This window comes from Brachyhypopomus gauderio, chromosome 9 (genome assembly GCF_052324685.1).
Source record: "Brachyhypopomus gauderio isolate BG-103 chromosome 9, BGAUD_0.2, whole genome shotgun sequence".
Lineage (NCBI taxonomy): Eukaryota > Metazoa > Chordata > Actinopteri > Gymnotiformes > Hypopomidae > Brachyhypopomus > Brachyhypopomus gauderio.
In genome coordinates, this window is record NC_135219.1 from 4,333,213 (window position 1) to 4,358,132 (window position 24,920).

Here is a 24,920-nt window from a genome sequence, read left to right on the forward strand (position 1 = left end):
CGCAGTAAACGTGGCCGCACTACGCCCATGGCAGGAGTGATGCCTGGGGAGATTCGCCAGGCTTGGGTTGTGACATTGGAACTCAGAGCAATTTTGTAACCAATCACAATCTAGATATGTTATTTCACTGCGTGAGGATACCAGAGGCGTGCATGTGTGTCCTCCACAACGTCATATTTCCCCACCATGACACCGTACGGTGGGTGAACACGGTTGGATGAGGGCGGGGTTATGGACACCCGAGCGGACAGATGCTCAGGATTGGCCAGCAGCGCTGTCAGTCAACAGGGACGAGGGCGTGAGCTGTTCCAGTTCCCTAGAGCCGCTCTGGGGGACACGCTCGCTAATAAAAAGCCGGAGCTGGAAAAACGCAGTGTCCTCACTCGGGTGACCCGTATAGACGGACGGGCGGATATTAACCCGCGTGCATTCCATGCTCCCTCGAGCGTGTGTGTGTGTGTGTGTGTGTGTGTGTGTGTGTGTGAGTGTGTGAGTGAGAGAGAGAGAATTTGGTTTCCACACCAGGCTTTAGACACATCAGTAATTTCCACAGGCTTTTTGTACAGGCAGCAAAGGGGTCTTATTTTGACCTTAACAAAAGAGGTTTGTTAGCACCAGAGAATGTTGACTGCTCTTATTCTCAATGACCGTCTTGACTGCCAATGGGATTCCAAAGCGTATTAATGTGCCAGATGTATCTGCATGTTTGTGTGTACTCTGGTTGTGTTCATGATTTATTGAAGGCCTCTCCTAACTGCCTCGTGTTTCTGAGGTTACTCTGAAGTGTGGTTACACTAAGGTTACTCTACAGCATGTGGGCACACCGATCTAGGCCTATAAACACAGAAGGAGTCGTGTACAGCTAGTAGATACATGTCTGCGTGCCCCTCGCCTCGGGTCACCATGTGTGTTTGGCTGGGCCAGGCGCGACATACACACCGTTCATCAGGTGGAGGAGAGGAGATGTGTGCAGCCGGAGTGCCTCTGTCCTCTCGCAGGGTGGGCGGTGAGCAGGGTCTGAGGACGAGTCAGGGAGGAAGTGGCCCACTGCCGACGAGGCCGTCTGGGCCAGCGGCCTTCCTGTCCCATGAGGGAGCGGGGTTAAGGGGAGATGTCAGAGGCATGGAAGTCCTGAAAGTTCTGTGGGAAAATAAACGTTGGTCTCGTGTGTGTGTGTGTGTGTGTCCATGTTCTGCATCTCAGAGTTTAGGTTCTACTGGGATTGTGGATGAGCATTGTGTTTAATGCTGACACTTCACAGGGTTCTTCTGTCCACTCATAGAAGTTTGACATGCCTGTGTGCCGTTAAAACCCACGGGCCAATCTTCCCCTTCTGAGAATGGAGCGGACGGCGTGGGGTTGGTGAAGGGAACGGACGGCGTGGGGTTGGTGAAGGGAGCGGACGGCATGGGGTTGGTGAAGGGAGCGGACGGCGCGGGGTTGGTGGTGAAGGGAGCGGACGGCGCGGGGTTGGTGGTGAAGGGAGCGGACGGCGTGGGGTTGGTGGTGAAGGGAGCGGACGGCGTGGGGTTGGTGGTGAAGGGAGCGGACGGCGTGGGGTTGGTGGTGAAGGGAGCGGACGGCGTGGGGTTGGTGGTGAAGGGAGCGGACGGCGTGGGGTTGGTGGTGAAGGGAGCGGACGGCGTGGGGTTGGTGGTGAAGGGAGCGGACGGCGTGGGGTTGAAGTAGGGGTGGGCGATATAATATCATTCACAAAAATACCGGTACATTTCTTTATTCGATAGGATTTCGCTATATCGCGACATTATGACGCAAGGACGCAGGTTGTGCGTGCAAAGCGCAAAATAAACATGGCCAACAGCGGAAAGAGCAGCAGTGCTCACACTGTGAAGGATTTAGTTCCTAAACGAGGAGCTACATCAGTAGTGTGGAAGTATTTCATGAACAGTTCACGTTCAAAGTTCACAATTTTAATTATGAACTAGTTCAAAGTTCAGTTCATTTTACTTTTTTTCGTGAGATATTCAAATACTTTTTTCACGATTTAGCTGTAGCGCAATCAAGGGGCGGACACAAATGCAAAGTAGATAGTACAATCTCATTAGATTTTATTTCACATCTTACATTTGCAGACGACACGCGAGTGGACCGCAAATGACGTGGCATGATGAATAGAGAACTAACGCTTAGGGCTGTCGCGGTGAAAGAATTTCCCCTGCGGTTATTTATGGTGGCTCAACACCGCGATATGCGGTATGACGCGATATGCGTCATTTGTCGTCTAAAATCTTAATTTTAGAGCTATATAATTGTTTTATTGTTTTTATTGTAAAGGGGTTCTTATTGTTTTTAAATTGCAAAGAAGACACAGTTTTCAGAGCAGTTAAATATGTGTTTATTGTCAAATAGAGAACACAGAAGTCAAATGAGATGCAGTAAGAACCCATGCTCTTTCGCTTTCTTAAAAGTGTAGGGTAAATATTTTAAATGAGATTTTAAACACAAAAAGAGAATTTAATAAATAAATCAATAAAACGAAATCTTTCCTTAACCAGAAGAATAACGTCTCAGCTTAAACCTGAGTTGTCACGTCCCTGTTGCGCACTAAGAAAACCAACATATTCACCTTATGTGGTTTTAGTGAGGAGCGGAAAGGGCTAACAATATTCCCGGCAGTACTAAAAACTCGCTCTGATGGTGTGCTTGTTGCACAAATGCACATGTACTTGCGGGCGAGTTTGGAGAGCAGAGGAAATCTAGCCTCATTGACGCGCCACCAGGCGAGTGGATCTGCGTGGATTTGACTTGAACCCGAAATTTTTTTTTGACCAGAGCATCTGCTGTAGTTTCCATCTTTGAAAAAAGGAGACGGATTGTTGATCAGCCGCACCGGATGATAACAGGGGGTTGATGGGAAAATGACTTTAACTCTTGCACAGGCACTTTCCCCTCGCATGGGAAAAAACACAAATGTTGCGGTTAATTCCCGTACGTTGCGATTTTCTCGTCAATAGCGCGGTATTGCTATACTGCGGTTATCGCGACAGCCCTACATAACGCTTAATACACTAAAAGGCAGCGGAAATGACAAGGGCACAAAACTAGACCAAACACAAGAGTACAACTAATTGTTACATACACTGACATGAACAAACACACGGGAAGCAAGTAACGGCCATACATGAACATGAAGTCTAACAGAACATACATGTATTGCCAGGCACGATATCACGTTAGAGAACACGGAGACCAAACATGAACTGAAAACCTAAAACACTATGAACCTGAAAATGGAACAGAGACTTTAACCATACACAAACACGAAGCTAATCAAAACCACGAATCACAGATAAGGCGTGAATACCGTGCACATCCAACTAGGAGATAAAGAAACGACAATCATCCCTGAAGGTATAGTCTGGACATATACACACCAACTAGGAGCTAAAGAAACGACAATGATCCCTCAAGGTATAGTCTGGACATAGGCAATACACACAATACAAGAACAAGGAAAACATAAAAACAACGAGACTAGAAGGTGGCGGAGCCAGACGTGACAACTACAAGCTAGAAATCACTATACGTTCTTATACGTGCTATGCCTACCCTGCTCTGCTGCAATTCATCACGGGTAACGTCGTGCGGAAGCCAGTATGTTGTTAATTAGCCAGTATGTTAACTATTCTCATGCGGACACTACGTTGCCCACAATGCATTGCGCACACAACGGCAAAACCATTTCTGTCTGTTGATGCATGATTTAAGCGGCACCAGCGAGAATACAGGAGGGAGGAAATTTCTCTCGTTGCGTTTCAAAAGAGAAAACAGATGTCACTCAGTTTTCAATGGAAACAAATTCCAACATTCATTTACAGTGATGTCTACCGTTCATGACACATAATGTGAACTAATTCACGTTCAAGTTATTAAAAATGTGTTTCGTTCAGTTCAACATTCACGAAAAAATGAGCGTGTTCAATGAACGCGTTCTTTTGAACTCGTTCACGCACAACACCGTGAATAGTGAATTTACTTGAGTTTCTCTTTTAACAACTTCAGCCCTGTCCTGCCTCTCTTCTTCGCGCAACTCATTTGGGACGTAGATTTGACTTATTACTGCCTCTTTGTTATTACCTTTTGGGAAGAAAAAATATTGAGATATATATCGTATATCGCCATTCAGCTAAAAAATATCGAGATATTATTTTTGCTCCATATCGCCCAGCCTTAGGTTGGAGAAGGGAGCGGACGGCGTGGGGTTGGTGCGGGGTTGGTGAAGGGAGAGCGGACGGCGTGGGGTTGGTGAAGGGAGAGCGGACGGTGTGGTGTTGGTGTGGGGTTGGTGAAGGGAGAGCGGACGGCGTGGGGTTGGTGAAGGGGGAGCGGACGGTGTGGTGTTGGTGTGGGGTTGGTGAAGGGAGAGCGGACGGCGTGGGGTTGGTGAAGGGGGAGCGGACGGCGTGGGGTTGGTGTGGGGTTGGTGAAGGGAGCGGACGGCGTGGGGTTGGTGAAGGGAGAGCGGACGGTGTGGTGTTGGTGTGGGGTTGGTGAAGGGAGAGCGGACGGCGTGGGGTTGGTGAAGGGAGAGCGGACGGCGTGGGGTTGGTGAAGGGAGAGCGGATGGCGTGGGGTTGGTGAAGGGAGAGCGGACGGCGCGGGGTTGGTGAAGGGAGAGCGGACGGCGCGGGGTTGGTGAAGGGAGAGCGGACGGCGCGGGGTTGGAGAAGGGAGAGCGGACGGCGTGGGGTTGGAGAAGGGAGAGCGGACGGCGTGGGGTTGGAGAAGGGAGCGGACGGCGTGGGGTTGGAGAAGGGAGAGCGGACGGCGTGGGGTTGGTGAAGGGAGAGCGGACGGCGCGGGGTTGGTGAAGGGAGAGCGGACGGTGTGGTGTTGGTGTGGGGTTGGTGAAGGGAGAGCGGACGGTGTGGTGTTGGTGAAGGGAGAGCGGACGGCGTGGGGTTGGTGAAGGGAGAGCGGACGGCGCGGGGTTGGTGAAGGGAGCGGACGGCGTGGGGTTGGTGAAGGGAGCGGACGGCGTGGGGTTGGTGTTTGAAGTGCTGCGTGTCTGCAGTGTGAGTCATGTCACTCCGGAGACCCTGTTGCTACAGCGCGGCCTCACCTGTGTAGCAATAACGCTTCTTCCCCCTAATGTGGCATCAATGGGGGAATCTGCTCGAGCGCCGGGGGGCTTCGCTGAACGGCTCGTGCTGTGTCCACGTTGTGGTGTTGGGGTTATCACATAGTGCAGAAAATCTCACAGCGACACACACACACACACCGAGGACCCCCCCCCCCCCCCCCCCCCCCCCCCCCCGCCCCCCCACTTTGTGCTGAAGACCTCATCCGTGTACCCCTGACCCCCACTCTGCCCCCGTGTGGCCACGTGAGGGATAATGAGCTGTCTAGCTCAGTTAGTCTTGGTTATCCAGTCCCCCATTTTCCTTGTTCATTCACATATGTGAATGTATGAGTGCTGTGCATCAGAGAGAGGGATGTTTGGTGGATTTGTCTTTCCGTCTGTATGTCTGTCTGTATATCCCGGCGTAGTAAACAGCACAGTGTGAGGTCAGGTGTGTGTGTGTGTGTGTGTGTGTGTGTGTGTGTGTGTGTGTGTGTGTGTGTGTGTGTGTGTGTGTGTGTGTGTGTGTGTGTGTGTGTGTGTGTGTGTGTGTGTGTGTGTGTGTGTGTGTGTGTGTGTGTGTGTGTGTGTGTGTGTGTGTGTGTGTAATCCCTTAATCTCGTGTTTCTGAGCTTAATGGTTTCTGTTGGCGTCCCGTAACCTCAGACCTGGTGCAGTGCAGGGCCAGTGTGGGTTAGACGCTGTTTCTGCTCATCCTCACACCAGACCAGCAGCCGTCCCGTTACACTACTGTGCGCTGGCTGCTTACGTGTGCCGGGTCCTGCCCGCCGGTCCCGTCTCTCCCGTCCCAGCGGTAGGGCTTGGGTGTGTTGGGTGAGGTTGAAAGGTCACATGGTTTGTGCATGTGTGCTTGCTGCAGTGATCACCCTTGGTGATGTGGACGTCCTGACCTTCCTCTGACCTTCATGATGAATGGACACATGACTGTGTTTAATATGCTGCATGTTGACTTGCACTCTGGGTGGGTTTTGTTGGCCAGCAGTACTAGTAGATCCCTGCCTTTGGGTCTGTGCTGTGGAGGATATGTCCATGTCTGGAGCTCTGCAAAACAACTGTGTGTGTGTGTGTGTGTGTGTGTGTGTGTGTGTGTGTGTGTGTGTGCACATGCACACGTGTATGTGTTTGTGTGTGTGTTTGTGTGCGTGTATGGCTCACCCCTAGGCTGTGAGGCTGGGTCACGCCTAGGCCGTGAAAGAGGGCGTGGTTGCTTCCGGTCCAAATGACGCCACGGAGCCCAGATGTGTGTGTCTCTTGAGGGTGGAGGTTCTGAGCTCACTGGGGTGGAGAGACACATGATGTCATCCTGATCGACCCTCAAGCCCAAAACACTACAAAAACAGTCAGAGACCACTAACAACTGGATGCGGATGTATGTTGGTGCGCACATAAACACACACACACACCCTCTTGTTGGGTTATACATGCCAAATGTGCCACTAATCTGCTTTGTGAATATATGCAGAAAAGCTTGTTCTTTACTTATTTATCTAAGACTGTGATTGGCTAGCGTTTAGAATGGTGATGTAGGCTTCTCCGTAGAAGACTTGAGCTGCAGGAGGGTTCATCATCCATAGACCTCCTCACTCGCTCCTGCGTGTGTGCGCGTTGCACATATAGCTGGAGTGTGAACAAACACACTCCATTAAAGCGGCTCTGTTTCAGCAGGGACTGTAAACGTAGTTTCTGCTGAATAACGGCTGAGGTGCAGGACGAGCTCCATGGTAACAGAACCAGAAAATACAGTCCGTTGTAGAATGACTGATGGGAGATGATGTTGGAGTGGGCCAACGCCCAGCATGGCATTGTGGGTAGGGCTGCCATGATTGGTCGACTAGTAGTAGTGGAAACGACATCCCAGGACGTTTTACAGACAGGCTCTGGTATCATGGCTACCCGGCTACGGAACTCAAAATGCAATATTTGCAAGGCAGAACTTTCGATGCACAACCGCGATGTACGAGCACCTGGAGCATGTTGTGGCTGATTGTGACAATGATGAAGAGGGACCGTCATCTCTTTAATCTAAATAGCTAGTTAGCTGCTAAAGTTACCGTAACCAGAGCGTTAACTTAGTACTTACTTATCGTGGTCGCTGTAAAAGTTAACATTAGTGATGACGATTTGTTTCATTAGCTTTAGCACGCACTTGTGTGTTTTCTGTAACAGCAGTGAGACCAAAACTTTATTTTTGTGAATAATTCCTTAGTTTCAGGTACCTACCTAATTTGATTTAAATGTAGCTAAGGTTGATGCCAGAGACAAATGAAAGAAAGAAAAACCTAAAAAATAATAATTTCTTTATTAATGTATTTATTTTTGCGTTGTTTAAGCCAGTGCCTTGTACTTATTTTAATAATTGTTTGTTGCAACAAGCTGCATATTTCATTAAAGGTTTAATGAACTATGATCTTAACTGTTTTTATTTTTAGTTAGCATATAGCTGAAATCTAATGATGATTATATAATAGCAGTTGCATTCTAGTGTGATAAGCTGTACGTTTTTATGTTCAATTAACGTACGATCCGATTAGTCGACTAATCATAAAAATTAATCGGTGATTATATAAAAAATAATCGTTTGTGGCAGCCCTAATTGTGGGTGGTGGTGGGGGGGGGGTGTATTGTGTGATTGGGTCCGTGTCCATCTAAGCAGGTCCAAACAGACTCTGTTGGAGCGGTGCTGTCTCCAGAGCAGAGCACGACCGTACGGTCTGCTTACGATCAGTGATGGTGATAGAATTGTGGAAGTGACACCGGATAGGAACCTTATCAGTGTCTTAAAGTAAAAGAGGGAGAGAGAGGGGGATGGGTGAGAAGTGGAGAGATGAGAGAGAGAGAGAGAAATGAGCACAAAAAAGGGCAGAAAGGGATGGTGATTCATGGAGAGCAAAAGGTGATTTCTGTCAGCCTGCGTGTTCCTGTGGTGTGTGGCACACGTGTGTTCCCCGCTGTGTCCTCCTGCCTGGCTGGTGTTGCAGTTTCACAAATGAACTCCTGCCTGGATCTCACGCTCCTGCCACACACGCAGCTGCGGAATGAAGCCGCGCTAAGATCCTGGTGGAGTCTAAACACATTTATCTGTCCCGTGTACTCAAAGAGGGTCGTGTGGAACGGAGATAACAGGCTGCTGTTGTCCGCCTCAATCGTGTTGTGCTGTTTCAGCTGCCGCTGCGCTATGCAGATAAACAACTTAATCTTCTGAGGGCGTCTGGAGTTTTGTTTGATGTGTGCCGTGTTCGGACAGAGCCTTAAAGAAAGGTGTGTGTGTGTGTGTGTGTGTGTGTGTGTGTGTGTGTGTGTGTGTGTGTGTGTGTGTGTGTGTGTGTGTGTGTGTGTGTGTGTGTGTGTGTGTGTGTGTGGTTTTAAAATGTTCCATGAATAATATCTGGGGGCAAGTGTGGCGGGGATGGCCACCTCCACAGCTCCGCCTCCACAGCCTGTCTGCAAACTTGGGGCATTTACGCTGACTGCCTAGTGTGTTTAATGAGGCCCATTAGTACTGCTCCACTAGGTGTTCATTTGGTTTTAGACCTATACAACCGTGTGTGTGTGTTTAGCGTCACTGACCCTTCTCTTTTAATCAACGCTGTGTTCACTTCGTTCAAGCTACGGCCGTATCCCTAGGAAACATTTCACCATAGTAACCATGCACCCTGAAACCACATAAGGAGGCTTCTGACGCTTTGAAGGTTTGAACATGAAGGACAACATCTGACCATGCACTGATGAATCGCCATGGTGATGAGTCCGATTGAGACTTGGCTGTTTGTGTTTAACATGCTCACTGTTCTCAGCAGCGGCACCCTCACCTGCTGCGTTTGTGTTTGCTGTGATGTCATGACCATCACGGATGACGGCCTGTGGAGATTGTTTTCTTGTGTCTGGTGATTGAAAGAGTGAAATTGGGCCTGCAGTTTGTTTTTCTGAGATTTGTCCTTGTATCAGGAAGGTTTTTTTTTCTCATGAACGGTTGTGTTCACATCTCATCAACGTGCTTTATGCAGTAAAGCCAAACGCAAACGTCCAGCAGCAGGTGCACAGAACTGCCGTCTCCCAGGATCGTTCACGTCCGCCCGTCGTGCCCCGCCCGTCGCGTCCACCCGTCCCGCCCGTCACGTCCGCCAAAGGTGGTTTCTCCTTCTTAACATTTTTTACTTTGGTTGGTGTATTTTGAAGTGGGTGGAGGAAAGTGTAGGCATTCGATTTTAGGTTTCCTTGCCGTCTGCCCACAACACCCAGAGCAGCTGGGGCTGATGGGAAGAGGTGTTACTACCACCTGGGAGCAGGAACCTCCCCGTGCTTTAGCAGATGTTTCCATACTCCTGGAAGGGGGACGGACTGCAGAGACTTGTGGGTCTTTTCTCACGCCAGTGCAGGGAGATACACGTACGATCTCTTAGAGATAGCTTATAAGATTCTGTGATTATTAGACACCTTTGTGGTCAGAACAATGACATCTCGGTTTAGGGGTTGCCAAGAATCTGTGTTACAAGGGGCGGAGCATCTGAAAGTGGGCGGGCATAGTTTTTAGCCAATGACCTGCTACAGTTGAGGAAAATTCGGGTAGAAATAAAGTCCCTAAAATGCCACATTAGAAGGTTTTCCCTCTGAAAATGCGCATGAAAAAAGCTGGATGGAAAAAGTCCAAAATTCGAAAAAAGCCCCAAATATCGCAAAAAGATTTTTACGCTAGGAGGAGGTGGAAAAGTTAGACTATCGCATCGCCAAAATTCGGAAAAACTGGATGGAAAAGGGTTTTTCGCATAAACGATAGATGTATCATGCCTCAAGTCATGTGGTTCTGTACATGATCGCGATGTAAAGATGGCAAATGCATACAAAAACAGTTCTGGAGAGAGCAAAAATTGAATTTAACTTCTCCATGTATAGAAAAGAAAAAGAAAAAAATGTTTCAAAACCTCAACGTGCAAAAATGTGTAACTGCCAGATGGACTTAAAACCACTATTGTTTGGCGTCCTCTCACGTGATCTAAAGTTTATTCGCATAACTGTAATGAATGGAAACAAGGCTTAATTCGCATTTTTTTCTGCCGAAACTTGGAAATTGCGCATTATTTTTTTGAAAGGTTTGGATGGAAACCCGGCTATTGTCCTTGAATGGTCACTGCAGGTTGAGTCTGCCCCCTCCAGTGGGTGTGGCCTTTTAATTTAGGTGCTCTTTACTGTTTGTGTGTGTGTGTGTATAGGAGAGCATGTGCGCGCTATTAGTTTGTGAATGTACTGTGCTGCAGTGTTGCCGTGTGCAGTCTGTAGATAGCAGAGTGTGTGTGAAGCGTGTGCAGATTGGCTGTAGTGCAGTAGAGTGGAACAGCAGTCTACAGGTGTGTGTGTGTGTGTATGTGTGTGTGTGTGTGTGTGTGTGTGCCTTTGCTCCTGTATAAGGGTCCTCACATCTCAGTAGTGTGTCCCCCATCTGACATTTTTAGGGTGTGTGTGTGTCCTGAGCACGCAGGTTGTTGAACAGCTCATATACCGTGTATACAAGTGTTTATGGAGATATACCAAACCAGCTTTTAAATTGTGAGGGCTGGAATTATTTAAAAGGGTAGAGCAGAATGTCATATTGGGATATACCCAACCTGTAATTCAGTCTTTAAGTCTTATTTAACTATGAAACACACACACACACACTCCTCACTTCCCTCAAAGCCAGGTTGGCACATCTTTTTGGTTGGCAGTAAAGTGTCATATATCTGAATGGCCCGTTGACTTGATCTGTACAACCGTGTTCTCCAGCTTCACCAAAACACTCAGCAGCGCCACACACACCCCCGTTTAGGACAGACGTGATGCCGCGTGTCTGGACACGTAGGGAAATCGGACGAGCGGGTTTCAATCTCTCCGCCTTTGATCACGTGTGAGGGGGCCACACGGTGGGGCCGTCAGCTGATGCTCTGGCTGCAGAGTTTGCCTCGTAACTATAGTCATAAAAGCTTATTGCTCATTGGATCTGATTGTCCAACGGTCATGTGTCCATCCAGCTGCACTTGCCCAACAACACGCACAACGGCAGAAGAACCTGGCTCACATATCGGACACGGATCATTTCAACTTGAATATGGCACAGAACCACTTGATGTGATGACCGTCAATAAATGCTTGAATATTCGTTCAGTCTGTTTAGATTTGGTGTGTAAACGAGAGGATTTGGTGTTGTAAACCCTTCATCATTAACAGTGGTGAGGGTGTAACTTTACGAAGGTGTACTTACACTGACATTACGTCAGTGAGAGGTCATTACTGTACTGACTCCAACAGCTTTTTAGTGTACTGGCTATACATGAATGGGTCTTCAGGCCCGGGACGTCATGTTGAAGTGCAGTGTTTTCAGAATGGCCTGTGTTCTAAGGTCATGTTAAGCAGGTTTAGCTCTAGTGAATATAACGCTATGACATTTCAAGCTGCCAGCGTAGTGAATCACAGAGGACATCTTATTAGAACTTGGACCTAAATGAGTCATTAATGGACCACTTGTGTGAGTTTTTGGGAGGTGGGTGGTCGTGTTGATGGCTAACGACCCGGTTTGGAGTGTTCAAGCGTGTGTTGGTGTTGGGTTGAAGGAGGTAGTGACTTCAGTGAGGTGCTGGGATGCTGCCTCGTGTTCTTGATGGTTACCGTAGGTCGACTATGGCAGGATCTGGTTTAAATCCCACTGCCCTCCTTAGATTGTGTATTCATGTCCATAAAAACACGTACCAATAAGGGAATGCATGCACAGATATATGTAAAGACCTGAAATTGTGTGTGTGTGTGTGTGTGTGTGTGTGTGTGTGTGTGTGTGTGTGTGTGTGTGTGTGAGTGAAGAAAGATCTCAAGTAGTGGTGGGCGATATAATATCGTTCACAAAAATACCGGTACATTTCTTTATTCGATAGGATTTCGCTATATCGCGACATTATGACGTAAGGACGCAGATTGTGCGTGCAGCGCGCAAAATAAACATGGCCAACAGCGGAGAGAGCAGTAGTGTGGAAGTATTTCATGAACAGTTCACGTTCAAAGTTCACAATTTTAATTATGAACTAGTTCAAAGTTCAGTTCATTTTACTTTTTTTCGTGAGATATTCAAATACTTTTTTCACGATTTGGCTGTTGCGCAATCAAGGGGCGGACACAAATGCGAAGTAGATAGTACAATCTCATTGGATTTTATTTCACATCTTACATCTGCAGACGACACGCGAGTGGACCGCGAATGACGTGGCATGATGAATAGAGAACTAACGCTTAATACACTAAAAGGCAGCAGAAATGACAAGGGCACAAAACTAGACCAAACAAGAGTACAACTAATTGTTACATACACTAACATGAACAAACACACGGGAAGCAAGTAACGGCCATACATGAACATGAAGTCTAACAGAACATACATGTATTGCCAGGCACGATATCACGTTAGAGAACACGGAGACCAAACATGAACTGAAAACCTAAAACACTACGAACCTGAAAATGGAACAGAGACTTTAACCATACACAAACACGAAGCTAATCAAAACCACGAATCACAGATAAGGCGTGAATACCGTGCACACCCAACTAGGAAATAAAGAAACGATAATGATCACCGAAGGTATAGTCTGGACATAGGCTATATATACACACCAACTAGGACAGGCGTACTCAACTAAATTTGTCCGCGGTCCAATTTTGGCAGATACCTGTGACCTGAGGTCCGGTGCGGCGGGGGTGGCGAACGTAAGTTGTTGAGCGGGGGGGGGGGGGGGACGATGCGCGAACGGTGGAGGCGTTTATACTTTCGCGAGCGTCACTGCAGTGTTCTCCGAAACGATAGGCGTTTTGTCCAAAACGATATGTGGTAGAAACACCCCTCAAAACAGGGGAATGAACATTTACCTGACCAATTTTAATGTTGCTATATGTTTCAGGTTTGAAAAGTGCTGGAATTTAGGTTAAAGTACTTTAAAATGCTTGAAATTGTAACTACTTGGTTTCACAACAAATAGCTGTCTGACTGAATAGTTCTCTTGTATTAGGTTAACAAATGCGAGCCTCTTGTAATTCAGGCCCACCGAGTTTTTGCGCATTTTGAAAATGCGCATGAAAAAAGCTGGATGGAAAAAGACCAAAATTCGAAAAAAGCCCCAAATATCGCAAAAAGATGTTTACGCTAGGAGGAGGTGGAAAAGTTAGACTATCGCATCGCCAAAATTCGAAAAAACTGGATGGAAAAGGGTTTTTCGCATAAACGATGACGTATCATGCCTCAAGTCAAGTGGTTCTGTACATGATCGCGATGTAAAGATGGCAAATGCATACAAAAACAGTTCTGGAGAGAGCAAAAATTGAATTTAACTTCTCCATGTAAAGAAAAGAAAAAGAAAAAAATGTTTCACAACCTCAACGTGCAAAAATGCGTAACTGCCAGATGGACGTAAGATGGACGAACGAACCCTTCGATCTCCCCTGGCTACGGGACTGTAATTCCAGGACGAAACATGAGAGAACGTGAAGACGTGAAGATTGGGCGTTTTTTAAATGAACAACCATTAAATAATGTGATAAAAAGCGAATTATTTCGAGTATATGTATAAATATTTAACTTAATTATGTTTAACATGCTGGGAAATATTGAAATGGACCTTGAAAGTGACGTACAAGTGCTTTAATTCCACCTTATAAAGGTGTATGAACCCTGAAAACGTGACTTTGTTCATTGCGCTGAAGCGCGGCGCGAAGTTACAAAATTCGAGAGGTGCACGACCTCGCGAACCGACAGCGCGCGGACCCTCGCGCCGCTCGCGAAGCGTCAACCAGGCAGTGGGGGGTGGCGAACGTAAGTTGTTGAGCGGGTTGTTGAGCGGGGGGGTGGTGGCAAACGTAACACTCGTGACGGAGTGTTTTTTCAATAGCCCTGAAATGAATGCTACGGTTTTGTTTTGGTCCGTATCCAGTTAATCAGGAATTGGGATTGGGTCCGGACAGGACTGCGTTCGGGTCCGGATCCGGACCGCGGTCCGCCAGTTGAGTACCCCTGAACTAGGAGATAAAGAAACGACAATGATCCCTGAAGGTATAGTCTGGACATATACACACCAACTAGGAAATAAATGATCCCTGAAGGTATAGTCTGGACATATACACACCAACTAGGAGATAAAGAAACGACAATGATCCCTCAAGGTATAGTCTGGACATAGGCAATACACACACACTTGTAAAACTAAGACGAGCTAACACGGAACAGCTGAAAGAGAGGGGCGTAACAAGAACAAGGAAAACATAAAAACTAATGAGACTAAAAGGGGGCGGAGCCAGACGTGACAAGGACAAGCTAGAAATCACTATACGTTCTTATACGTGCTATGCCTACCCCGCTCTGCTGCAATTCATCACGGGTAACGTTGTGCGGAAACCAGTATGTTATTAACTAGCCAGTATGTTAACTATTCTCATGCGGACACTACGTTGCCCACAATGCATTGCGCACACAACGTCAAAACCATTTCTGTCTGGTGATGCATGATTTAAGCGGCACCAGCGAGAATACAGGAGGGAGGAAATTTCTCTCGTTGCGTTTCAAAAGAGAAAACAGATGTCACTCAGTTTTCAATGGAAACAAATTCCAACGTTCATTTACAGTGATGTCTACCGTTCATGACACATAATGTGAACTAATTCACGTTCAAGTTATTAAAAAATGCGTTTCGTTCAGTTCAACGTTCACGAAAAAATGAGCGTGTTCAATGAACGCGTTCTTTTGAACTCGCACAACACTGTGAATAGTGAATTTACTTGAGTTTCTCTTAACAACTTCAGCTCTGTCCTGCCTCTCTTCTTCACGCAACTCATTTGGGACGTAGATTTGACTTATTACTGCCTCTTTGTTATTACCTTTGGGAAGAAAATATATCGAGATATATATCGTATATCGCCATTCAGCTAAAAAATATCGAGATATTATTTTTGCTCCATATCGCCCAGCCTTAATCTCAAGTAGGTAACTGCAGTGCACTGTGGTAAAAAATACACTGGAAAAAATACACTTGCAACGAAGTTTGTAGAGAAACAGGATGTTTTGGACAATGGTCCGTTATCAGCTGTGCAAGCAAATAACTTTATATAAACACACACAATACAAATAAATATGTATGTGTGTGAGAGGGAGAGAGAGACGTGTTGGTTCAGACAGCTTGTGTTGATTCGCTGGATTTGGTCTGCTGGCTCTGCGTTTTGGGGATTTGTACCATGTGTGCGAGGGGGAAAGAAAGATTTCAGCGATATGGGACATCTGGCCTTTCTTTCCTCTCTTGTTCTCTCTTGCATATCTTTTCAGTGAAAACATGCACAGTCTCTCAGCCTGTGTCCTCATTTCCTGCGTTTCTGGTGGTGCTGCACAGCTGGCCCTTCATTACACTGCTCTTCCCATGTGGTGGTGGTGGGGACGGTTCCAGCTCTCTGTCCTCTCTCTCTCTCTCTCTCTCTCTCTCTGTGTTGTCTTCCCAATGTCTCTGCCGAGTCACTGCAGTCCAGATGGAGAGCAGCTGATGTGGTTTGTGCTATGGAGAACTGTTGGTGTCTGGGTCACATGTTGGAGATGGACGTTGGTGTCTGAATCTTGAGTTATAGTATGTTTTGTCCTGCAGCTGTCTACAATTCATGTCCTCAGTGTGCTGTAGAACAACACTGCCTGTCTCTCTCTGTGTCTCTCTCTCTCTGTCTCTCTCGGTCTCTCTCTGTCTGCGTGCATGCGCTAATTTCAGCTGTACCTTGTGTTTTCATTGGTGTGCTGCATTCTGGAGGGACACAGTTGTAATTGCCAGTGGACTCTGGATTTCTGGGTAATGAGTTATCAGATGTGATGCCTCAGTCGTCCTGTCCTGGTGACCCATTATGACCCATTAGCGTTGAACTGTGAGCTGTGCTGTCCTGTTTCAGGACGGTTCTGCTCCTGGTTCTGCAGCTACTGCATCACTCACTCAGCACTTCAGCTTCCTCTGGACTCTCAAATTATTTTGCCGAATCTACTTTGGGGCAGTGGGAGTTAGTTGTGTGTGAGTGTGTGTGTGATGGGTTAAAACTCTTGGCCTAAGGGTTGTGAAACTTGTCTATGCTGTTTGGCCCTTTGAAAGCTTTTTGACCTCCACATGTCTTACTGTTGCTAAAAATACTCACTTTGACTAATGTGTTGGGAATAAGTCATGAAGATAATAGATGCTAATAGTAACAGAAAGTCAGAGACAACTCTGATGTATTACATTATTGATAACAGCACAACATCCTGCCATGCTAGCTAGTGTGTTGCTGCTGTATGGAGTTGGTGGGGTTGGCAACACAATGTTGCTGTACGCTGTTTGTGCAGTTGTGAGTGCTGTGTTGCTGTACGGTGTGAGGGTGGTTGTGTGTGCTGTGTTGCTGTGCGGTGTGAGGGTGGTTGTGTGTGCTGTGTTGCTGTACGGTGTGAGGGTGGTTGTGTGTGCTGTGCGGTGTGAGGGTGGTTGTGTGTGCTGTGCGGTGTGAGGGTGGTTGTGTGTGCTGTGCGGTGTGAGGGTGGTTATGTGTGCTGTGCGGTGTGAGGGTGGTTGTGTGTGCTGTGCGGTGTGAGGGTGGTTGTGTGTGCTGTGCGGTGTGAGGGTGGTTGTGTGTGCTGTGCGGTGTGAGGGTGGTTGTGTGTGCTGTGCGGTGTGAGGGTGGTTGTGTGAGGGCGGTGTTGCTGTACGGTGTGTGGGTGGTTGTGTGAGGGCGGTGTTGCTGTGCGGTGTGAGGGTGGTTGTGTGTGCTGTGCGGTGTGAGGGTGGTTGTGTGAGGGCGGTGTTGCTGTGCGGTGTGAGGGTGGTTGTGTGTGCTGTGCGGTGTGAGGGTGGTTGTGTGTGCTGTGCGATGTGAGGGTGGTTGTGTGTGGGCGGTGTTGCTGTACGGTGCGAGGGCGTTGCTGCTGTCCTGGATGACAGGGTGGCTGTTAATGGTGCCGTGATGTTAACAGAGTAAAAAGTAGCTCTGACAACATGGAGCCATTTTTCTGCTCCAGCATCCAGCACAATATCCAGACAGGAGCTCTGCACCACACCACAATACATCTGGATGAAGTGTGTGCACGCATCAATTAAATCAGGCGCTCTCTCTCTCTCTGTCTCTGTCTCTGTCTCTCTCTGTCTCTCTCTCTCTCTCTCTCTCTCTCTCTCTCTCTCTCTCTCTCAGCGTCAGAGATGTTTCTTGTCACGGTTTGGGGTAGGGGTGCACTATAGGGACTAGAATTGCGATGTGCGATAACATTGTTGGATATCCCGATATCGATGTGAACCACGATAAATTAAGATTAAAATACAGAAATGTAGTGTCTCTCTGAACAGCAGCACGTTAATTTGTTTTGTTTTTTACTGTGTAATGAATCCAGAATAATTCCAAATATTTTGCAGGTTTATTCAACAATAGATTCAATCTAGGTTTATACTTTCACGAGTGACCGTAGGGCGCGACTCTGCACACCTCGCGTGAACCTCCGCGAACGGCGGAAGCTTTTAATCTTGCCGTGTCACATTCTTTGCAGTGTTGTCCGAACCGATATGTAGGCCTAGTAGTATTAAAAAACACCCCTCAAATACAGGGGAATGAACTTTTACCTGACCAATTTTAATGTTGCTTTGTGTTTCAGGTTTGAAAAGTGCTGGAATTTAGGCTAAAGTACTTGAAAATGCTTAAAATTGTAACTACTTCGTTTCACAACAAATATCTGTCTGACTGAACAGTTCTCTCGTATTACGTTAACATATACGAGCCTCTTGTAATTCCAGGACGAAACATGAGAGAACGTGAAGACGTTAAGATTGGGCGTTTTGAAAATAAATATCCATTAAATAATGTGATTAAAAAAAGCGAATTATTTCTAATCATTTAGAGTAGGCCTATATGTATAAATATTTAATTCAATTAAGTTTAACGTGCTGGGAAATATTGAAAGTGACGTACAATTCCACCTTGAATTCCACCTTGTATAGGTGTATGAACCCTGCAAACATGACTGTTCTCATTGCGCTGATATGCGGCGCGCGAGAACTTACAAAATTCGAGAGGTGCACGACCTCGTGAAACGACCCTCGTTTAAGTGTAAACTAGGCTTAAACCAAATCACGTGTCTGATGAGCGTGTTCACCTCACTCTGCCTCTTGCCTACATACGTGATCATAGTCTGCAGCGCGAATAGCTCACTCTATTGCTGGACGAGGATAATGCAATTTGAGTTTGCTGTTATTCAAGGAGTTACCGTGGCTCTTTCGATGTGTTTATCGTGAAACTTCACATCGCAGCCCTAGTTTGGGGAAGGGCAGAAATCTCACCACACTTGATGCACTGGGCTCCTCTAACAGGCCTACTGTCATTAACGGCTGGAGATCATTCTTCACAGCCTGATCTGTTTGGCCTTTAGATGCTGGTGATATGTTTGAATTTCATGCAGAAAGATCACCTCTCTCTCTCTCTCTCTCTCTCTCTCTCTCTCTCTCCTCTCTCTCTCTCTCTCTCTCTCTCTCTCTCTCTCTCTCTCTCTCTCTATCTCTCTCTATCTCTCTCTCTCTCTCATACATGCACCCTCCACACCACACCTTTCCCCCTCGTGTTAGTGTGACTGGGCGTCATGACCACAGAGGGGGGATCAGAGGCGGAGGTGAAGAAGGAGCCGGAGAAGTCCCCAGAGGAGCAGCAGGAGGAGCAGCAGAGCGACCCCAGCGAGAGTGCACCCAACGCGGGCACAGAGCCCCAGCCTGCCCCCGACAACCAGGAGGTGAGGATGTCATAGAATGACGCCGCCTTCTGTGGCCGGGAGGGACGTGGGCGGAGCCTAAATAACTAACAGGGAGAAAAACCTGGAGAAAATGAGACATTTTTGAGATTTGATCGATGGAGTGCAATTGCTTTTGTCTTTTTGGCATCGTTCAGTCAGATGCGTGGGAGTGACTGCAGCCCTTTGTTGTATTGACCGGTTGCTTCTCTGGTGGTTCTAGAACGTGGAGGCGGAGCCTGCGGAGGCGGAGCCTGCCTCGCCTGACCCTACGAGCACGCCCTCACCCAGCGGGCAGAAGAAGGAGAAGGGCATCTCTCGCTTCCTGCCCCCATGGCTTAAGCGGCAGAAGTCCCACAGCCAGGCGGAGCCCAAAGACAGCCCCGCCCCCAGCGACACGCCCACCCAGCCACCCACGCAGGAGGAGGTAGGCACAGGACAGGAAGAGGAGGGAACTAGGGGTGAAGGGACTGCTGTCCAGTCACCGGGGGCAACGCAGGAGGTGGAGAGCAGAGAGGAGGAGCCAGAGGAAGAGGCAGTGAAAGCAGAGAACTCGGTCATCGGCACGGAGACGCAGGTCAGGGGTCATGATTAGGGCCTGAGGTTCACATGGCACTTCTGGGTTCTCCGTGTACTGGGTGTATGTGTTTCCTTCTGAGTTTGGGTCTGTTATCAGCTGGTTCTGGGTGTGTGTGGGAGGAGCTAGAGCGTGAGGCTAGCAGCTGTAGTCTTTTCCAGCTGTGTATAATTGCATGTAGTTAGTTTGAATGTGTTATGCTGTAACTGTGGTTGTTCCTGATCCTGCCCTGCCCCCCCCCTCCCCCCCAGTCATGTGATCAGGTTAATCTAACACTCAAGATTGCCGGAGGTGTGTCCCGGTCATTTTAGGTCAATGTGTGTGTGTGTGTGTGTGTGTGTGTGTGTGTGTGTGTGTGTGTGTGTGTGTCAGGGGTGTGTGTGTGTGTGTGTGTGTGTGTGTGTGTGTGTGTCAGGGTGTGAGGCTGCCTTGGCGGAGTCACGGCTTGGGTTTGTGCATGGAACTAATGTGTTTGTGCTGGTGTTGGGTTGTAGAGAGGGGTCTGGGTGCCTGTGTTTGTGCTGGTGTTGGGTTGTTTGCACACACTGCATGTCTGGCTTTAGAGAAATATCTAATTTCTCTAAAAGTTATCATTTTTATAACGCACTTCCTGCCAGCAAAAACAAGTTGATAAACAAAAATATATATATATATTTATTTGTTGTTTTTCTTCATGAAGCAGGGGTCCAGAATCCTGAATCTCATTCACCAGGCTCACTCCCTAGGGTGGAGATGTTTCCCCCAGAACCCCTGTCTAATGCAAAATCTTCTTACATTTCACTTATTTAAGTCATAAAATCTTTGTTTCTGTATTCGCTTGGTTTGTTTTTCAGTATTTTAATTCTGAACCCACCCAGTGACCTCATCTCCCAGAGATCTTCAGTGGAAAACATGTGTTGGGGTTGAAAGTGCGTGTGTGTGTTTGCAGAACGTTTGGGCCACACCAGTCACGTCTTCCTCCACTAGTGCATGCACAACGTCGCTTCTGCTCCTGCAGGTCCTCCTGGGTTGTGTGGAGTAACTGACTAACCGTCGCCTCCGTTCCTCCTCAGCCTGTGAAGGAGGAGAAAGAAGGGGATCTGGAGGAGGAGGTTCAGCAGCAGGAGGAGCAGAAAGGAGAAGAACAGGCCGATAGTGCCGGTGTGTCTCCTCTCAAAGTCGGCAAGAAAATGAAGCTCGTGGTGTGTCATGTGACCCTTCTGGATGGAAGCCAGTTCCCGTGTGAAGTGGAGGTAGGTGTGTGTGTGTGTAGGTGTGTAGGTGTGTGTGTGTGTGCGTGTGCTTATGCGCACTATGTTTGGAGTGGAGAGATCTAATCTTGGTCGAACTGGAGAAATCTATATTTGCTAAGCACACAAGTGTTTTGTTTGTGCGAAAGAAAGTTAACGACCTGCCTGTGTGCCTTTGGCAGTGCGTGCAGCGCTCAGTCCTGTTTACCGTCACACTATGGTCTGGCGCGTTGCTTCTCTCTCTGTGAAAGCGTGTAATTCTGGTGTGGCTTGGATCAGGAAGGGGCCGTGACGTCCACTCTGCTGGAGGTTCTTCTCTGTTCTGCCTCTGTGACCTCACCTTCTCTCCAAACCTGTAACCTTTTAAACCCGCAGAATATAATAATGTTGGCATGCATGTATGAGCACCTTCCAAACCTCTCGGAGCACACTGGTTTATTTGCGGGGTGCGTCTCATAAGGGCTGGTATAGGAGTGTGCTGTGTGGTCCAGCGTTGTATGGTGTCATCACACTCTTACAGAGCTGGCGTGTCTGTGGGTGCCTGCGATTCTCAGTAAAAGCTCCAACACACTCTACTCTGCGAGATCGTCTCCCGTCGTGCTATTATTGTCTCGCGGCCGTCGGTGCAGAGTCAGAGTGTGAGGGTACAAGGGAACATCGCGTTGTCGTCTGGCTGACGATTGGACGTCGGGCGGCAGGTCCGTCCCGTGTGCTGTGGACTTCCCCCATATGCTGCATATGCTGCAAAACCCAGACAGCATGTTACCGTAGTATTAGACTCCTTGAAGACTTTTAATAAAAGAGGTCTGCTACAAATCCTCTGTGTTATCTGGGCAGATCGTATATGTTTTATACTGAAGTATCACTACGTCCTCGACCATATGATGGATGCTACTGCATGCTACACAGAGACGCCCCCTGGGTGGGGCGGTCGTCTGAAGGCCTGGCTCCTGTCACTAGGTGCTGGGTGGACTCCTCCAAGCAGGAAGCCAGGTCATTTTAAGGGTCAGCTAAGACTGACGTTGGATCAGCGTGTGACCCTGAGCTCAAGGTTGCTGCCAGTTGACCTGTAATTGTAGAACTGCAGACACTGCACCCCCACCTTTACAGGCCCCGCCCTCACAGGCTCAATCTTCCCAGGCCCCGCCCTCACATGCTCCGCCTTCCCAGGCTCCAGCTGCGGCGATCTTTGTACCCCCAAGATCGGGATTCATGGTCCGGTTCCGAGGTCTGTTCATCAGCGGTTTGACTTTTGTTGTAACTGGCGGTACAGTCACCGTCGCTGGCGTCAGACTGCCTAACCTCCGCGGGCGTGTGTGTTTGTGCTGGTGTGTTTCATGTTGATTGTGCCAATAGTGCCCGTGTGTGTGTGTGTGTGTGTGTGTGTGTGTGTGTGTGTGTGTGCACATTGGAGCATTGATGCGTGAGTCTGGGAAGTGTGTGTGCGCTTTGCCGTGGCCTCTTGGTGGATCCCACGCCTCTGGTGTCTCTGCTGGGCTCTGCTGGGCTCTGCTGGGCTCTGCTGGGCTCTGTGCTGCCTGCCTGACCCACAGTGCTCAGGCAGCACTAAACCCCTTTTGTCTGTGCCTGTCCGGCCGGAACGGACGCCGTTGTTTACCCAGAGAGGTCAGCGGTCTGCAGCTCGCGCCCGCACTCACACCCAGCCACACAGACGCCACGCTCAGCACCGGAGCGTGCAGCGTGATATCGCCTCGTGATTACAGTTCATGTTCATTTTCGTTATGAAAGTGAGCGTATCCATGTCCACTGCGGTACACAAACATTTACTTTACATGTACATTTTACTTTACATGTACATTTACTTTACATGTACATTTACTTTACATGTACATTTACTTTACAAGTGAATGGCCACTTCATTAGACACTACCTCCTTCACCACTGGGGCTTCCACATATGGACGTTAGACACACGTCCCCGGACCAGTGCTGGTTCCTGTGGGCTTCGTAAGAGTGGACCTGTGTTTCTGCCGGGTTGAGAACCCCCGTGTCGAAGTGTTTGTCCCCTTATCGGGAAACGTGTGCAGTCGTAGGAGCGCTGTGGTGGAGACGCACTCCTGCTGCAGGTCCTGCTTCCTTCTGCAGCCCCGCTAGCTGCTGGTTGCTGCTGGTTTGCTGCAGTCCTCCCGTGTGGTTGGATTTGGACACGTAAAGCAGGCAAACACCTCTGTGATGTCATCGGTGTAGACTAGGGGTGTCACGATTCTCTAAATCCTCGATTCGATTGAATCTCCGATTTTAGGGTCATGATTCGATTAAATTCTCGATTTACAGCAGAGAGGCCTATGCCAGTTTTAGATTAGTCTATGGCAGGGGTCGGCAACCTATGGCACGCGTGCCACTGTTGGCACGCCGAGACATAATCACTGGCACGTGCCAAGCTGGACCAGCATCAGCAGAAAAAATGTAATAATAAAAAATCTCAGACAGAGAACACGATCCTCCAATCGAAATCGTTCCTCAACGCTCTGCACTCAGTTCCCGCCACAGACCCATGTTTAAATTTGTTTAAATAACCCTAACGTCCACATGGCGCAGCGTGTGACGTAATCCCTGAGCCGCTGGATTATTTATTATGGATTATACTTTCGCGAGTGACTGTAGCGCGCGACTCCGCACACCTCGCGCGAACCTGCTGGCGAACGGCGGAGGCGTTTATATTCTTTGCAGTGTTCTCCAAATCGATATGTGGTAGTATAAAGAAACACCCCTCAAAAACAGGGGAAGGAACATTTACCTGATGAAAATTAATGTTGCATTGTGTTCCAGGTTTGAAAAGTGCTGGAATTTAGGCTAAAGTACTGTAGTAGTGTAACTACTTCGTTTCACAACAAATATCTGTCTGACTGAACAATTCTCTTGTATTACGTTAACAAATACGAGCCTCTTGTAATTCCAGGACAAAACATGAGAGAACGTGAAGACGTTAAGATTGGGCGTTTTGAAAATAAACAACCATTAAGTAATGTGAAGAAAAAGCGAAGGTGCTTTAATTGCACCTTCTAAAGGTGTATGAGCCCCGAAAACATGACTTGGTTCATTGTGCTGAAGCACGACCTTGCAAATCGCCAGCCACCGCAATTACACCATTTTCGGCGCGCAGACCCTCGTGACGTGTCTAATTTAACCCAGGCTTTAATTTGCGTAGTGTGGGTGCTTGCATAGCTTAGAGGGAGGGATCGTCAATCCTCTTTTTGACTTCGAGGCTCGAGATCGTGACACAATTTCGATCGATTTTGATTTAATATCGAAATCGTGACACCCCTAGTGTAGACACTACCGGACCTCCTGACCAGCCCAGACGGTACCGGACCTCCTGACCAGCCCAGACAGTATTGGTCTGTGCTAAACTCCTTCCTAACAGGTGACAAAGGCATGTTACAAAACCATGACAAGGCCTTCTTTTGGACCTTACACCAACTGGAACCCTGAATTTTTCATTTGTGTTCATCTGATCGTGTTGTGTAACGTCTGGTCGTTCCGTGTCATTTGTGATCTCTCTATCACAGCCATTCAGTGGGCGGCTGCAGTGTAACTAATGGGTTTGGATGGTCTGATGGCCCGCGGGGGTGTCTGTGCAGAATGCCTGTCTGTATTATTCACAGCTCTGGCTGGATCCGCTCTGCCTGGCTTGTGGGCGTGTCCCATTTCTGAGCGCTGAGCTTTTCAAGGACTCCACCCCAAATGAAGGCTTACAGCGTGTGTGTGTGTGTGTGTGTGTGTGTGTGTGTGTGTGTGTGTGTGTGTGTGTGTGTGTGTGTGTGTGTGTGTGTGTGTGTGTGTGTGTGTGTGTGTGTGTGTGTGTGTGACACACCCCAGATGATGGCCTTTCTATGACCTCTTCTACAGCATCACCATAATGCATCACATCCCTGTTGGGGAGTGTGTTCAGTAACAGTGGTGTTGGGGAGTGTGTTCAGTAGCAGTGGTGTTGGGCAGTGAAATGGGGAGTGTGTTCAGTAGCAGTGGTGTTGGGCAGTGAAATGGGGGAGTGTGTTCAGTACCAGTGGTGTTGGGGAGTGTGTTCAGTAGCAGTGGTGTTGGGCAGTGAAATGGGGAGTGTGTTCAGTACCAGTGGTGTTGGGGAGTGTGTTCAGTACCAGTGGTGTTGGGCAGTGAAATGGGGAGTGTGTTCAGTACCAGTGGCTGCACTTCCTCACCCTCAAGTAATATTAAACATTTCTCTTTCTCATTAACTCTGATTCTTCTTTAACGAGCCCAGGGTCATAAA

The 24,920-nt window shown here is 48.1% G+C and overlaps 1 protein-coding gene across 16 annotated transcripts in view; it reads left to right on the forward strand.

Annotated features, from left to right (window-relative positions):
• Nucleotides 1-24,920, forward strand: part of epb41l2 (erythrocyte membrane protein band 4.1 like 2) — a 66,708-nt gene that overhangs the window by 6,932 nt on the left and 34,856 nt on the right. For 14 of the 16 annotated variants that reach the window (XM_077016564.1, XM_077016566.1, XM_077016577.1 and 11 more), the window contains exons 2-4: nucleotides 18,706-18,866; nucleotides 19,087-19,440; nucleotides 20,493-20,672. In XM_077016564.1, the coding sequence (XP_076872679.1) occupies nucleotides 18,720-18,866; nucleotides 19,087-19,440; nucleotides 20,493-20,672 (681 nt within the window). In that variant the 5' untranslated portion in view covers nucleotides 18,706-18,719. Of the gene's footprint in view, nucleotides 1-6,322; nucleotides 6,474-18,705; nucleotides 18,867-19,086; nucleotides 19,441-20,492; nucleotides 20,673-24,920 lie in introns of those variants that run through there. The other 2 variants (XM_077016565.1, XM_077016572.1) reach the window with 2 other exon arrangements.